We start from the raw sequence: 14,559 nt of genomic DNA on the forward strand, positions 1-14,559 counted from the left end.
TTGTTCATGTGTCATGTAGCAATTTCAAAATGAAAAATTTCACTACTGATCCCAGGTCTAGGTTAACAATAAGAAATTATGTCAACATCAGCACCTTTTCTACTCAGCTAATCCAACTCGCTCTTCTATCTCCCAAGGGGTATTTAGAGACTTTTCCTCTTGCAATATGGTATCTTACACAAAGGAGGTCTTGTTTAACAATTGCTAAAGCATACATCAAACAAGCAGGTATTTTGTACTTGTAGTCCATCAAGCAGCTAACCACTGTACTCCATTTAAAAATGGCAAATCCAGAGGGAATGCTCAGGGAAAGGAGTGAGCAACAGTGAAACCATTGTTCAGAGCATGGGGAGGGATAAATTTATCAGGTGACCAACATTGCTTTGCTGCTGAATGATGAAACTTAATGTCAACTTTTGTGCATTAAAAGCTGGAGAAAAAAAAAAAAACAACAAAAAAACCTGGCTTATGTTAACATGCTGGCTGTGTTCTGCTCTTATCCTTGGTTTTATTGGTGGCTGCACCTAGCCTTTCAGCGTGCAGAGGCCAAATGAAAGTTACCTTCAGCATGTACCTGTGGTGTTGGTGTTCTGCTTGGTGATGCTACTGCCCGAAGTGGGGGATGAAAAATGAAATACAAGTGGCTTGACCTTTCCAGAGAGTTCTCTAACTCATGCTGGATGGCTGCTGAGCTGCAGGGACTGCAGGTGGGAATGCGAGATCTTCAAACACTTGTTGCTCTCTACAATTTCTTTTTTCTGTGTCTACTAATGCAATCTTTTTATGTGCCTCTTTCACATGCTGGCTGACCCCTGTTACAAATTCTGTTCTGTAAAAGCCTGTTGCTGAAACAAATAGGATATTTTCTCTGATTGTTTGTAGGTCATGACCATGCTACTCTGGCTGTAAAACTGCTGTAACCTACAGCAAGGCCTCTCTAGGAAGTCTTTGCTTAGCCCAGGGAACAAGCTTCCCTGTATCTACAGGAATTCCCCTTTGAGAGTAGTTGACTGTAGTCAGAGGTAGACAGTAAAGGTATTAATAGTTCACAATTAATAAATTAGAAAAATGTCTGCTGATAAGCCGGAAAAATATATGTTAAAATATACTGTTAAGGATGAAGGGTATAATCTTGGAAATATTCTTCCTTGGGTGAAATGTTAAGGAAAGTTGTCATTTTGTGTTAAATGACAGGAATGGTAGAATGAAAAATAGTCTCACAGTTTTTCCTCAAGTTTTAATAAACTACAGGAAACACTCTTGGAAATCACCAGACCTGAAAGATAACCTTGACCCTTTGCTAGTGTAACTTCAGGGCATCTACTCACAGCATGCTCCACGGCCAACAAGACTGAATCTGGTAACATTCCCTTTACAGCTCAAAGAGGAGCCTTTTAGAAATGTGTGACTGCAATCTCATTGCCTATACTTCCTTTAAGGATGAATAAGGCCACTGCTGTTAGAGGGAAATGATCTTGGAGTGACATATGTAGAGGAGTGTAAGAACACAGTGATTTCAGCAGAGGCCCTGTGTAGCAGCAAATTAATGGACAGCATTTTCTGCTCTGTCCTTTCATGTCACACACTAGCAAGGGCTTTTCCTCTGAAAATGGCAGTATAACTGCCCCCCCCCCCCCCAAAAAAAAAAAAAAAAGAAAAGTTAAAATATTTTTACCAGGGCAGCTGAAGATTGGAGTGCAGGAAAACTCAGAAAAGCATTGCAGCTTGCTTCTGCAAAGGATGCAAGCAGGAGGATGAGGATAAGGAAAGAGCAATGGGAAGGAGACTCTGAGCAGTCCTTGAGCTGCAATCCTCTGGTCAGGGCAGGACCTCCTGGGAGCTGGGAACACTGAGGTGAGAGCTGTACAAGGCACAGTGGGAGCCCATGCTGTGTGCAGAGTGTTCTCCCTGTGCAGGGTATGGCAAAACCACTGATGTTAAGACATGTGTAAGCTGGCCTTTCTGGAGAAACTTTCAAGTGCTCTGGAAAATGGGGAGTATAAGTCAGGGATGGTGCAAAAATCACCAAGGCCTTCTCATTCGCACATGTCAGACTCCTTCCTGATTACCTCCCACCTCGGCATTGTCAAACACAGAGCAAATGTTTCATCCAGGCAAATGTTTGCCTCCTGTTTGAAGAGGCAGCAGTTAAGCAGGTGACTTGTGTACCGGTGTGTTTTGCTGATTAAGGATACTAATTAAACTTGGACACCAGAATGAAAAGAGCAGGCGTATTTTACTGGTGATAACCAAATAATGTAACAGTGTAATACAGAAACATACAGTAAGAAAAGGCAGAATAGTGCACCTAAAGAAACAAACAGAAAATACAGGGTAATGCATCAAATCATTACTACCTGAGAGAGAGAATAGTGATTAAGAAAGACACATCACCACTTGCATATGTTACCATCATCCAGATCTGCAGTCACTGGGCAGCCCCAGTTACAGCAAGGATTTGCAGAGCCTGTCCTGGCAAGTGGGAAATCCTACGTGGTGCGTCCATCCGTAGGTGAGGCATCCGAAGTCACTGTGAGCGGGTCCAGCCTTATATACTAGAGATCAGAAAGCCAGAGTAGCTGGTACCTTTGTTTTGAGCAGAAAATTTCTGGTTTCATTCTCCTGTTGGATTCCACAGGGCTTGGGGGGGGGGGACGGGGGGGACGGGACGACGGAGACGGACACGGATGGACAGATGGATGGGACGGACCAAGGGAGTTTCTAACAAGGCTAAACAAGGGAAGTTGGATACATTCTCTCAGCATTTCATCCTCACTACTGCTTATATTCTAAGCTGCATCTTTCACTAGTGAGCTTACATACTTTGTTAATGATCACATACTAAGTTAGCAGCTTCGGCTTGAGGCCTGTTGTTTAGGCTTGAGTATCTCAATGCTTTAGCACTTTTTACATCAGCATAAGTGGGTTGTTATATCTTAGTACAATACCTACTAGCACAGTGGTTATCAGTTATAAAATATACAGGATTCATCTATAGGTCAGCTCTGGCTTGGGCCTGTTGTCCAAGCCTTAGCACTTCAAGGTGCAGTGATGTCTGCATGAGGCAAAACCCTCTCCAAGTCTGTGAACTTTGTAGGATGCTCCTGTTGCACACGTGTAAAACACCAAACTGAGTGAAGTGACTGGAGGGTGCAATGTGATATGCTGTGCTCAGGGGATTTTGACTATGCCATGGCCATTTTCAACTGCATGAACTTAAGCAGGGGATTACTCAGGGCCCATCTAGTCTCCACCAGCAGCGGCCAGATGTGTCAATCTACGGTGAAGAAGACACAACAGCTAACTGCAGCCAGGGTAAGGGTATTTCTGCCTGCTGTTGATGACAGCGTGGGAAACACCCTGCCCATCTACCGGAAGGCAAGCTGGACTGGATGGGGCTGGTACCCAGCAGGCGGCAGGGCCCCCCCTAGCCCGACGGGCCGACTGGAGCCTCCCTCTCTGTGCCCACCACCCCCGGAGGGGGAGGCTCCGGCCGCTCCGTCGGGCCGGGCGGCTCCCAGTCCCGCCTCCCCCAGTGCGATGCCGGGGCGGAGCGCATCCGCGGGACTCTATCTGCCGGTGCGGGCTGGGGGAGCGGCTCGTTTCGGCTCGCTCCCGAGGGTGCTCGACATGGAGCTGGACTTTGACCCGTCGGAGCTGCAGCCGCATGACTTCGAGAAGAACTTCAACAATCAGAAAGCCAGAGAATGGATGCGGAACAATTGGTGAGAGGAGAGGAGGTTGTGGCTGTGGTGCATCTCGGACGCCGGGTAGCCCTGTCGGGTCCTGCTGTTGCTAGCAGAGTGGGCGTGGGGTCCTCAGCCCCGAGGATGAGGAAGTTAGGGGGTTCTGGTTGCACACTGTGGCTGTCAGGGAAGCGCATGGGGCAGAGCAAACAGTGGTCGAGATCGTGCTGCAGCACATGGGGAGGTTGTGATGTGGAAAGAGGGCAAGGAGCAGCCACGGATGGCCACGGCAGTCCTTGCACCGGCAAACAGGGCGCTCAGCCCCGCGGCACTACCCTAAAGCCTTGGAAAGGGGTGGGACATAACACATGACCCTTGAGCCTCTAGCTTTCTGGTGCAACCGGCCTCTTCAGGCAAAGAGCATCCTCTGCCTATAGGGTCTCATGTGTAAGTGGATAAAACGCATTGACGTGTTTACTTGGGATCCTGCTCACAGACTTACCAGATACTGCCTTACCCCGTCGAGGTTCTGTGGAAATCTCCACGATGTAACAGCTCACTTTCTTTTCTGCAGTCCCCAAGGATTTTTGTCGCCAGCTCTGCTCACTGTCAGGGCAGGCTTCTTGTGACCAAGCCCAACCTTAACACTAGAGTGGGAGATCTTTTGTTTCTTGGTGAGAACACTCTGTTGGGGCTACAGAAGTGCAACTAGAAATAAATCAGTCTGGGTCTTTTCGTGACTGCTCCCTCTCCTCTGCTTGCAGGCACATGTCTTTATATTTTGCTGCAGCTTATCTGGTCCTGATCTTTGGAATACAGCATCTCATGAAGGAACAGAGAGCCTACAACCTGCGCCCAGCACTGACCTTGTGGTCCCTCAGTCTAGCCTTGTTCAGGTAAAAGCCTTTGCTAAAGCTGGAGACAGCTGTAGACCTTCCCTCAGGACTGGACTGATGGGCAGTCCTGGGTATTTACTACGTCATTAAAGAAATAAATGTTTTTTTCCCCTTGGAAGCTCTGTCCCATAAGGGGAAGTGAGCTACTCATACAGGTCATTGGTTCCTCACCAGAAATACTTCAGCAAGTCAAATATGTTACAGAAGGACCCCTGGGTACTGTGCTTAATAATCATTAGTGAGTAGATTTAAACGGGGAGTCTGCAAGAGCAGAGATCCACATTCAAAGGGTGCCTGACAATTATAAGTTTGATTTATTCTTTAAAATGGAGGTGATTTTTTTCCCCCACCTTTGTCTAATCCTGTTGTGTAGGAGGGGGTGGAAATTCTTGTATGCTCACAGAAGCACCTTTCTTACTGTAAATCTAAAGAAGAGTATGAAAGATGCTGAGAGGTGCACTCTGGCCAGTAACATAAACTAGTTAAATGTATAATATCAGAGTTGCTGATAATCACCAATCCTTGGGTTGTCTTTTCAGTATGCTTTGATACAGGGGAAAAAAAAAAAAAAGTATGAGGAGTTGCAATAACAGGAGAATGATGGTCCAAAGACAGGGTTATTTTGCTGCCCGCTTTTTAGAGATACATTTTAAGAACAGCCTGCTACTACTCTTGATTTTTTTTTTCCAGCCATGTAAGATGTGAAGATCAATCTAAAATACCTGTTTTCAAATTGTCCAATCTTATAGTACAGGATTTTCTGCAGGAACCGTGAGAATGATTCAGCCCATGCTCGGTAATTAAATAAGCAGATGTCAATTTTCTAACATTTCCTTCATCTCCACACCTTTCCAGTGTTCAGTGTGAGAGAGCAAAACTAGACTGCTGCCTCTGTAACTCCAGAGGAGTGTCTCTGCTTATGTGCACAAGTTGGCTTTGGTCAAGTCTAAGGGATGCTGATTGCCCTACGTGAGGGTAGGGCATGGCAGTGGTCTGTAAAATCACAGGTTTTGCGAAAGGGGGCATCAGGGAATGGCTGTTCACGGTCTATTCAGGATGAGCTCATGCAAATGAAATGTATAGGTTGATAACAAAGAAAAAGGGATATTTCTTCACATAAGCTGTAGAAACTGCCTACTACATGAGGTTGTAAATGCTCCCTGGGTATGCACTGTTGGCCCTTGTCAGGAGAGGGACAATTGTCCAGGACAATTGTCCCCCTTCTCTGACCAGACATGGTAGCTCTTATTCTTGAGTGCCTCTTCAAGCGGTGGAAGCTGGGGGTGTAATGAGGGAGCATTCTTTGCTGCTCAGACCTTGGCTGCTGCCATCCTCCAGGAGCTGCTCCATGGCACCAGGCAAGCCAAAGGGCCGTGTTGGTGTCTCACAACCGACTTACTCCTTGTGCCTTGCTGTTCTGGTGTGAGCAGCAGCCCTTCCCTGCTCTGTCTTGCAGAAATATGTGTGTTTGAAATCCTGATCAAGAGGTCTTGGGCAAGCCTGTGCACTGCAAATGGAGGGGCTGACCTGCATGGAAGTCTAAGATGAAACCAGTTTGTTTAGAAGTCCCCAAGACTACCCTGGGCATTGAGATGGAGTTAGCTGAATATTCTTGGGTGCAGAGGCTCTGATGGGGCCCTGGGCACAGTGTTCAGCTCTCCTCTGGTTTTATTGCAGTGCCGCTGGAGCAATTAGGGTCTGGAAAGTAATGGCCTTCATCATCTCTACTAAGGGATTTAAGCATTCAGTGTGTAGTCAATCCTTCCTCGTCCAGCCCATCTTTCAGTTTTGGGGCTATTTATTTGTGCTGAGCAAACTCCTGGAACTGGGTGAGTCTGAAACTTCTACTTATCCCATGACTTCATAACTCCTTTGCTTTTACAAGCAGGTTCTTTTACAGGTCTCTGTCCAAATGTTATTCAAGGATCAGGGCTGTCTAGCCTTGCACATGTCACTCATTTTCTCACTCCCTATTGCTCAACCCAGGTGACATGCTTGCTCTCCACAGGGTTGCAGGCTGATGTTATTGGTCTGATTAATCCCCAAGCCAGCGCCTGGACTAGACAATTCTGCGCTGCAGCAAGGGGGCAGTGGGTAGGCAGGGGAAAGCTGGGCTTTCCACCCAGTCTCCATCCGAAAAAAGTACAGAAGAGCGAGTCTGAAGTGCTGTGTGGGTAGAGCTAGGTAAGCAAGCCTGGGGCAGGGGACTCTTGTACCACAAATGTGCCAGGAGGTAGGTGTCTACATGGGCCTTATCAATACAGACGATTCCAACAGGAATCTAGGTTTTGGGGGGATTAAGCCATATAATGGCTTCATCATTGCAGGTCACTCATTCTGCCTCACATGAAAACTTGTGCAACTGCCTGTGCTTTTACCTGACTAATGATGCACCTCTCCTCCAACCCAAGGTGACACCGTGTTCATTGTTCTCCAGAAAAAGAAGCTCATCTTCCTCCACTGGTACCATCACACTACCACACTGATCGTCAGCTGGTATGCCTGTGATGATCTGGTGGTTGGTGGTGGCTGGTCTGCAGCTGTGAACTACAGTGTCCATGCTATCATGTATTCCTACTATGCTCTGCGAGCCGCAGGCTTCCAGGTATCCCGCTTCATTGCCATGACAATCACCACTATACAGATGGTGCAGATAGTGGGATATATAATAATGAATGTCTTGATCATCATCTGGATGGAGGATAATGTCTGCCCCACCAGATGGACAGTTATTTTCATTTCTTCTGTGTTGTATGTCAGTTACCTGGTGCTCTTCGGCAACTACTTCTTCCAGACTTATCTGAGGAGGTCTCAGAAATCAAAGAGGGAATAAAACCAGGGAGGGAAGAAGAGACTGGGGTGGAGGCGGGTAGAGGGAAAGGGGAAACTTTTCACTCCTCTCTGGAGCTTGGGTGCCTGGTGGGATGGGTGTGGTGGGGGTTAGGAGGAGGTCACTCTGGTTAACAGCCTTCAGATTAACTTGCACATTGGCCTTTGGTGTGTCTGCCTTGTAGTGAGCGGCATGCCAGAGTGAGGTGTGGGTTGTCGAAAGCTGGTAGCAGGAGAGGGGAGATGCCAGGGGCTGGAGACCTTGAAGCTGTGGTTCTGCTTTTTCCTCTTCTCTGCATCATTTTGGGTTTGCCTTGAGCCTCATCTCCTTCCCAGGGACTGCTTGGATCCTGCATGCACCAAATCTCTCCTTGGGGAAAAGTAGGGAAACTCCTCCCAAAACAGCAGTGCCCCCTCCATGGTCCCAAATTCTGGGGGAGAGAAGGAGAGCAGAGCACAAACCTGCTGCTACTCTGTGTGTGGGGCAGCCCTCCTAGGTTGCCAAAGGGAACAGCACTGAACTGGAAAATCCCTGATGTTTTCTAAGGTTGTGTAGGGAGGGAAAACAGGAATGTCTTTTTCATCCTGGAATCAAACTTTTAAGACTCCTTCAGACCTGCTCTTCCCCTTCCAAACAACAGCTTCTTCTGGCCAGTACAATGCTGTCTGGTTTTACGCTCCCCCAGCTAACACAGGGAGAGGAGGAACCATTCCCTACCTTGTCTGGTGCCCCTTTCAGTTCTGTCCTGGGCCATGATGAAGATCTTGCTCTGCCTCTGTACACTGGTACTAGGAGGGCAGGATGTGGGCCAAGGCACTCACATGCCCCAGGACCAGCCTTGTCACATGTTTGTACCATGGCCTTGAACAAGTCCTTCCATCTCGGTGTTTCAGCTTCTTCTCTTATCTTGGAGTAGCACTGACCCCTTTGTACCAATCTATGTGGTCAGGGGCTGCTTAATGAGCATTTTATGGCCAAATGCTGCACAGACATATAGTGCTGTGCAGTGCTCACAGCTCAACATGCCCAGGGCAGGCAGAACCTGAGTTGGTTTCATGTCCTTTTACCACCCAGGCCAGAGGGGTGACACCTTCCCGCTTGTGTCATCTTCCAACCCCAAAAGTAATCAGTGTCCTCAAACAGGGAAGCAGAGCATGTGAGTCTCAAGTTTATTGGCTAGAAGTCAAAACCCTGTTGGGATGCTTCCCTTCCCTAGTTTACACCAGTTTGTGCTTTACCAGTGTAACGATGATGCTGACCTTCAGTCCCTGCCCCTCCTTCAGTCCCTTTCTCTGGGGCTGGGTAAACGCTGTTCCCACTGGCATCTGCCTGGGCTGAGCTGACAGCAGAAGGCTGACAGGACCCCTTGTGGGGAGGAGTGGAGGGGGTGGGGTGTGTGCTTGTGACCCCATAGCTCCAGGAGTAGCTCAGTGGGATCTTTCCCAAGTGCCTTTCCTGGAGCTCCCCAGGAGGGGCCTGGAAGAGGAGATGAGTGTTGGTGCCTCCTGCAGCCAAATCACAGCTGCTGCTCATAAGAGCACAAAAACAGCTGGAAAAACAACACCAAGACTGTGAACTGAGCCCAAGCAACGACCTGATTAATGCCTTACCTGATCTGCTGTAAATGCTGAACTGGCAGACACAGGTTTAAATGTTACTCCCCATACTAGTGATCCAGCTGAAAGGAGCTTCTGGGTGATGGGGTTATCCAATGAGACATGAGGGTCTTTGCCTGGGCAATCCCTTCTCCTCTGCGGTGCAAGGAACTGAATCCTATGAACTTTAATGGCTGTTATCCTGAGTGTGCCCCTTGTATGATATAAAGCAATCTATTTAACCTGACTAGCTACTGCCTCTGCCCTGTAGCGCATGTGATGCATTGCCTACGTTCTCAGTCCAGGGCCAGCTGTGGGCTAGAGGCAGAAGGGTCCCATAGCCAGCTCCTCTCAGGGTGCATCTGCCACTGTGTCATGTGTAAAAATTAATAATAAATGCTGTCACGTATGGATTGATCTATTGAATGCCTTTTTCATACCTGACCTTTGATCTGAACTGTGAGAGAAGCATTGCTTTCTCCATCTTGATCCTGTGTCTTCCTGAGGGTTAGCAACAGCAAGGTGTCCGACAGGCTCTGTCTCTCTGTGCTTTCTCCTTCTACAGTCATCAGCAGCTGGTCCTGCTGCCCGAGCCCCTTTGCTCATCACCAGGGAACTAGGAATGTGAGAGAGTTGATGTTTCATCATCTGAACTGAGCTTGTGGCTTCTTGAAGGCACTGTGCTTCATAAAGCCAAGACTAGCCTCAGAGCCTGAGCCTGGCCAGGAGCACCCCAGTGTCAGAGCCTCTGGGTGGATGCTGGCTCCTACCTGGTGAATGGAAATTGGCCCATCAAGGCAGTGGTCTGGAAAGCTACTGCAAGACTGTGGGCTGCACTTCCCACTCCAGGAGGTGGCAGCACCCTGGGCCCTGCCCAGCCTCCCCTGCTGAGCAGGGCCTCTGCTCTGAACTTCACAGCATGGTGGGTAAGAAATGAGCAGCACCTTCCCCGGCTTTGGGAAATGCAGAATCAGGCAGCTGAGGTGATGGTGTTTGGGAAGAGGAATAAACTGGCCTCCATGTTTGGGAGCTCTCTTTAGAGAGGAGTGAATGGTGAACACATGGGACAAATGAGGTAACCTCTCCCCTGCCTGGCACTGTTTGGGGCACTTTCTGTGACAGCCATGGTCCCAGTGAGGCAGCCACTAGCTCCCCCCTCACACGTGCCCATGGCTGCCCCCACAGAGTGCTCTCTCAACTGCGTCAGGCATTCCCACAAGCGCAAGAGCATTGGAGAAGTGTGTTTCCACAGTTGCTCTTTTCTGCCTAACTGCCTGACGTGCTCTCAGTGCTTCAGAGCACTGAGGTCAACTGCCCTTGCTCTGCCAGCACTGCCTCGCTCAGCGGTGCAGGGTAGGGCACTGGAGGTAGGGCTCTGTGACTCCAGAAGGCTTCACCTCTGGAAGAGCTCTTTGTTGCCAGTCCATCCATGCAGGCTTCTGGGGTCGGAAGTACTTTTCAGGGGGAGGAATCACCCCATCAGAAGGAGGGTTTGCTGAGAGTGTCTTGCAAGGACCCTCTCTCCCCCTCGAAGAGGCATTGCAGCTTTTTAAACGGCCACATCCCTCCACATAGTATGAGGGTACTCCCTTTCCAACGCTGCCAGAAGGGGTCACCTTACCCTGCCTGCCCTACACCCACCCCAGGGAATGCATGCTGTGGGCCCAGCATCAGCCCCTTCACCCTGCTGTTCTCTCTGGATAAACAAGAAATAACAATAAATTGCCCAGACCTAGGCAGGGCAAGACTTTGATTTCTCCTGTGTTTTATATTGCTGCTGCTGCTGCTTTTTGGCAAGTTGTCTGGAGTGCTGAGCTGAGCATGTGAGGAAAGTGGTGGTGCTTGCTGGGGCTCTGGGAGCTAATAACGATGTCCTTCTTCCTCAGGCCAGTGCTATTTCCCTAAAGCTTTGTGAAAATGACTCCTCCTGGTACTCTGTGAAGAAAAATCCTTCTTATGTGTGAGCTGAAATAGCCAGCAGGGGACGTATCTTGAGGTTTTGTCTATTTTGGTTCTTTTTTACTTTGGGGGCACAGACAGCAATTAGTTGCCTCTCTCGTGGGGGAATCATTGCTCAGGGGGAGCCATGATCCCAGCTGAAGGAGCCTCGGGGGACCCCTGTGCAACTGGAGCAGCTTGGCTTAGGCATGGCCAGCGGGATGTGGGTAGGATGTGTGGTGCAGGGAAGCAGCCCTGCAGCTCTGGCACAGGTGAGCCAGGGGACATGTTGCAGAGAGGAGGACTTCAAGGGTGGAAGGAGACTGAGTCGCAGGTTGCAGAGACAGTGAAGCAGGGCTGGAGAGCTGGCAGGGACTGGGAGAGGCAAAGGATTTGCCCGGAGGCTTTTCCTGTCTTCTGGGCATAGGCAGGAGTGCAGTATCCCCCATCACTGTGCTACCCAGTAAGAAGTGTACCCCTGCCCCAGCCCATCCTGTGCCCTCAAAGGTAGTTAAGATAGAACTTAGACTCACCTCTTACAACTATCTGCCTACCTGAGCCCAGTTTTTAGTATCTCCAATAGAAGCCTGGATGTTCATATCCAGTCTGCAGTTTGGAGCTCTATTGAGAGACCATGGTAAAAGCTAGCATGCACCAAGTGAGAGGTGTCAGAAAACAAATCTCCATTGTATTAACAGTAGGAGACTAACCAAGGACAGTGCTGTGCTGCTTTCCAGCAGTCAGAGGAAATACTGACGGCAGCCACTGAGGAGACCCAATTGTTTGGTGCACTTTGCATTAGCCGTCAGGTAAAGACAGCTATGGGGAAATGGATAGCACAAGCCATGCCAGTGGTGGGGGCTAAAACTCTGGCCTTGAATAAGGACATCACAAGGAAGAGAGTATGTAGATAAATGGGTATTTTTCATACCATCTGGGCATGGTGAACTTCATGCAAAACAGTCCCAGATATATTTGCTGTTATCTATGAGAACTACTGGGGGACAGTGAGGCATGGAAAGACTGTAAAATGCAAGCTTTGTAACCCTCCCTTCAAAATGGTGACTGGGGTCAAACCACAGGAACTGCTGACAGTTAAATCCCCTCACCCACCCACCGCTCAAATAATGCTGAAACAAATAATCTCACTACTTGTAATCAGTGGAAAAGAGCAGGAGCCATACAGACCTGTCAAGAACAGAATCTGGTCAAAATAATCTGATTTTCCTGTCTGACAAGGTAAGGGCATAGTGAAGAAGAGCTCTGGCTGCCATTTAAGTGGCTCTTAAGGCTGATGTAGACAAGATGTTGCATAGGTACAAAACCCATTGGATGATTATACCCAGAGTTATCTACAGTTCACTGTTGAAAAAGGAGGGGTTCTGTTGAGTGAAGTTCAGGGACATCTGTTCCAGGTCTGGTTTTGTTCAGCATTTCCATTAATGACCTGAATGATGGAGGAGAATGTGCACTTGCTAAATCTGCAGATTGGGAAGTATCCAGTGACAAAGTTATTTGCCTAATAGGTGTTTCGAATAAAAAGGACCCTGCTAAAAAACACCTGCTTGGGTTGCAGTAGCAGGGAGATACAGCTAGGGAGGTACTGGGGATTTGTGTGAAAGAGATGTCCTGGAGAAGGTCTGTAAGACACCTGCTGTATTTGTGCTGGACCAGAAGGCATGATGGTTATGTCCTAGCCCCATGGGGAGGGAGTCGAATGTGGGAGGCTCTACTGACTCAGCCGCCTCAGGAAGGCAGGTGGCATTTGGAAAGCGGGGGACCTCTCCCAGAGCTCTCTGTTGCCAACTTGCTCACTTCATTATTTTACTGTTGGCCATCTCTGGTGCCTGCAGATTTTAAGATTTTCCTGAGATTGTGTCAGTTATTTGGTGTCATTGTACAAAGCACTCTGAGCTCAGAGCTGGTGTGTTGTTTGCCATCTGGTCTGGATCTTTCACGGTGCAATACCTCTGACTGCAGAAACAGACCCTAACATCTTCTCTGTACAGGACTGGGAAGGAGAAACTTGAATCAATTAGCCAGCCTGCAGAGACACTGGCCACACACTTGCATGCACCAGTTGCCTGATGTGGGCACTGACAGAATCTGTCCTGCTGAGGAATCAAACTGGTCTGGTATAACATTAATTGAAATGACTGCATGGGAAACCTCAGGCTGAAAAAACAGTACTTAAACTAGGTCTTGACTTTTCTGCCCTGGCTCCAACAATAGATCATAAGAACCATGTTCTGGAGCTGGCCTTCTGCTCTGTATATTTGACCATATTTTTCATCGGCTGAATCCTGCAACAGTCAGCAGCAGCCAGCCTTATACAACCCCACCTTAACCAAACCTCATCTTCTCTGTGGGACAAGGATCTTCACAACCATTGTAGCAACATGGAGAACAACCAAAGCTGCTCAGAAGCTGCTTAAGAAAAATCACAGCTGCTAGAGCAGGTTAAAAGGGAGGTAGAAGCTCATGTTATTCTTGGCTTCAGCTGGGGAGAAGAGAAGGGAGAATTTTCTTTCCTTCCAGAGTCACATCGCCCAAGTGAAAGGGAAGCTGGGTCTCCCTTCAATTTCTTCTTCAGGCAAAGCTGCGTCTTCATGAGAGATGGTTATTCTGGCTTTGCCTTGAGATCAGCACAGGGTGGAGGGGCAGTGTGTGTTGAAAGAGTGTAAGGGAAGGAGCAGGTGTGTAAAGAGCTCATCTCCTTCATCAAGGAATAGGAGAGAATTGTGGCACTACCTGGATTGGGTTATCAAGGAGAGGAGTTGGACTCAACTGTGAGTCAGGCTCAGTGGAGGAGAGGATATTAGCGAGAAGCCCAGGCTCTTCTTTCTTCCTTTAGGGGGAAGAGTCATAGTAGGGGACTTAAGCACAGCAGCACCAAGACCAGGCATGTGTTTGGTAGGAAGGCTGCTGGATTGAGGCCTCAGCACTCAATGGAGACTAATCACTGAAGCTGCCTCAGCAGCACTGGTGCCCAGCAGCAAGGTAGGATCTGGGTTACAATGAGTGGTCATGTGTTGGATGCGCTACATCTATGTTTTAGATGTTTACGCTTGATCTTTGAATGCATGTTGCAGATAGGGTTGTGCTTCCAGTGGTAGCTGTTTCAGTGCAGGGTGACTTGGTTCCCTCATTTTGGATTAGCTCAGAGCAAAGAATGTTACAGTGAAGTTGGGCTGACACCTGTGACTGCTTTCAGCATTTGCTCACCAATAGCTTAAGCAGCAGCTGCTCCCTGTGAAATAGGCTTTGGCAAAGACTGAGTAGTTCATATGCTTTGTTTGTGAGGGACGTCTTACTATGTCCTATTGAGGATCCCTTCTGAGCAAAGAACTTGCTTCCTCTCTGCATACTAACAACATAACAGAAACCGGGTTTATGCCAGCTTTTTCTGTCCCATTCATCTAAGCAAGGCAGTTGTGGTGGCAAGGGTTTTGTTTTTTGCTAAAAGTAAAATATCGCAGTTGTGCTTTTCCCTTGGAGCATGTGCCTGATGAAGGGAAAGGAGGCTGTACAGGGGAGGGATGTCCTGCTCTCCTTCTGCACATGGAGCTTTCCCTGGGCCCTTGGATGAGCCCTCTGCATCCCTCTACACTGGC

The 14,559-nt window shown here is 48.5% G+C and overlaps 1 protein-coding gene across 1 annotated transcript; it reads left to right on the plus strand.

Annotated features, from left to right (window-relative positions):
- The first annotated feature begins 3,540 nt into the window (after positions 1 to 3,540).
- ELOVL3 (ELOVL fatty acid elongase 3) lies at positions 3,541 to 7,415 on the plus strand. Its single transcript, XM_074907822.1, has 4 exons — positions 3,541 to 3,725; positions 4,451 to 4,582; positions 6,260 to 6,411; positions 6,994 to 7,415. Exons 1-4 carry the CDS (start codon positions 3,541 to 3,543, stop codon positions 7,413 to 7,415), a joined length of 891 nt encoding a protein of 296 aa, XP_074763923.1.
- The last annotated feature ends 7,144 nt before the right edge of the window (positions 7,416 to 14,559 follow it).

Source organism: Athene noctua, chromosome 5 (assembly GCF_965140245.1).
Source record: "Athene noctua chromosome 5, bAthNoc1.hap1.1, whole genome shotgun sequence".
Lineage (NCBI taxonomy): Eukaryota > Metazoa > Chordata > Aves > Strigiformes > Strigidae > Athene > Athene noctua.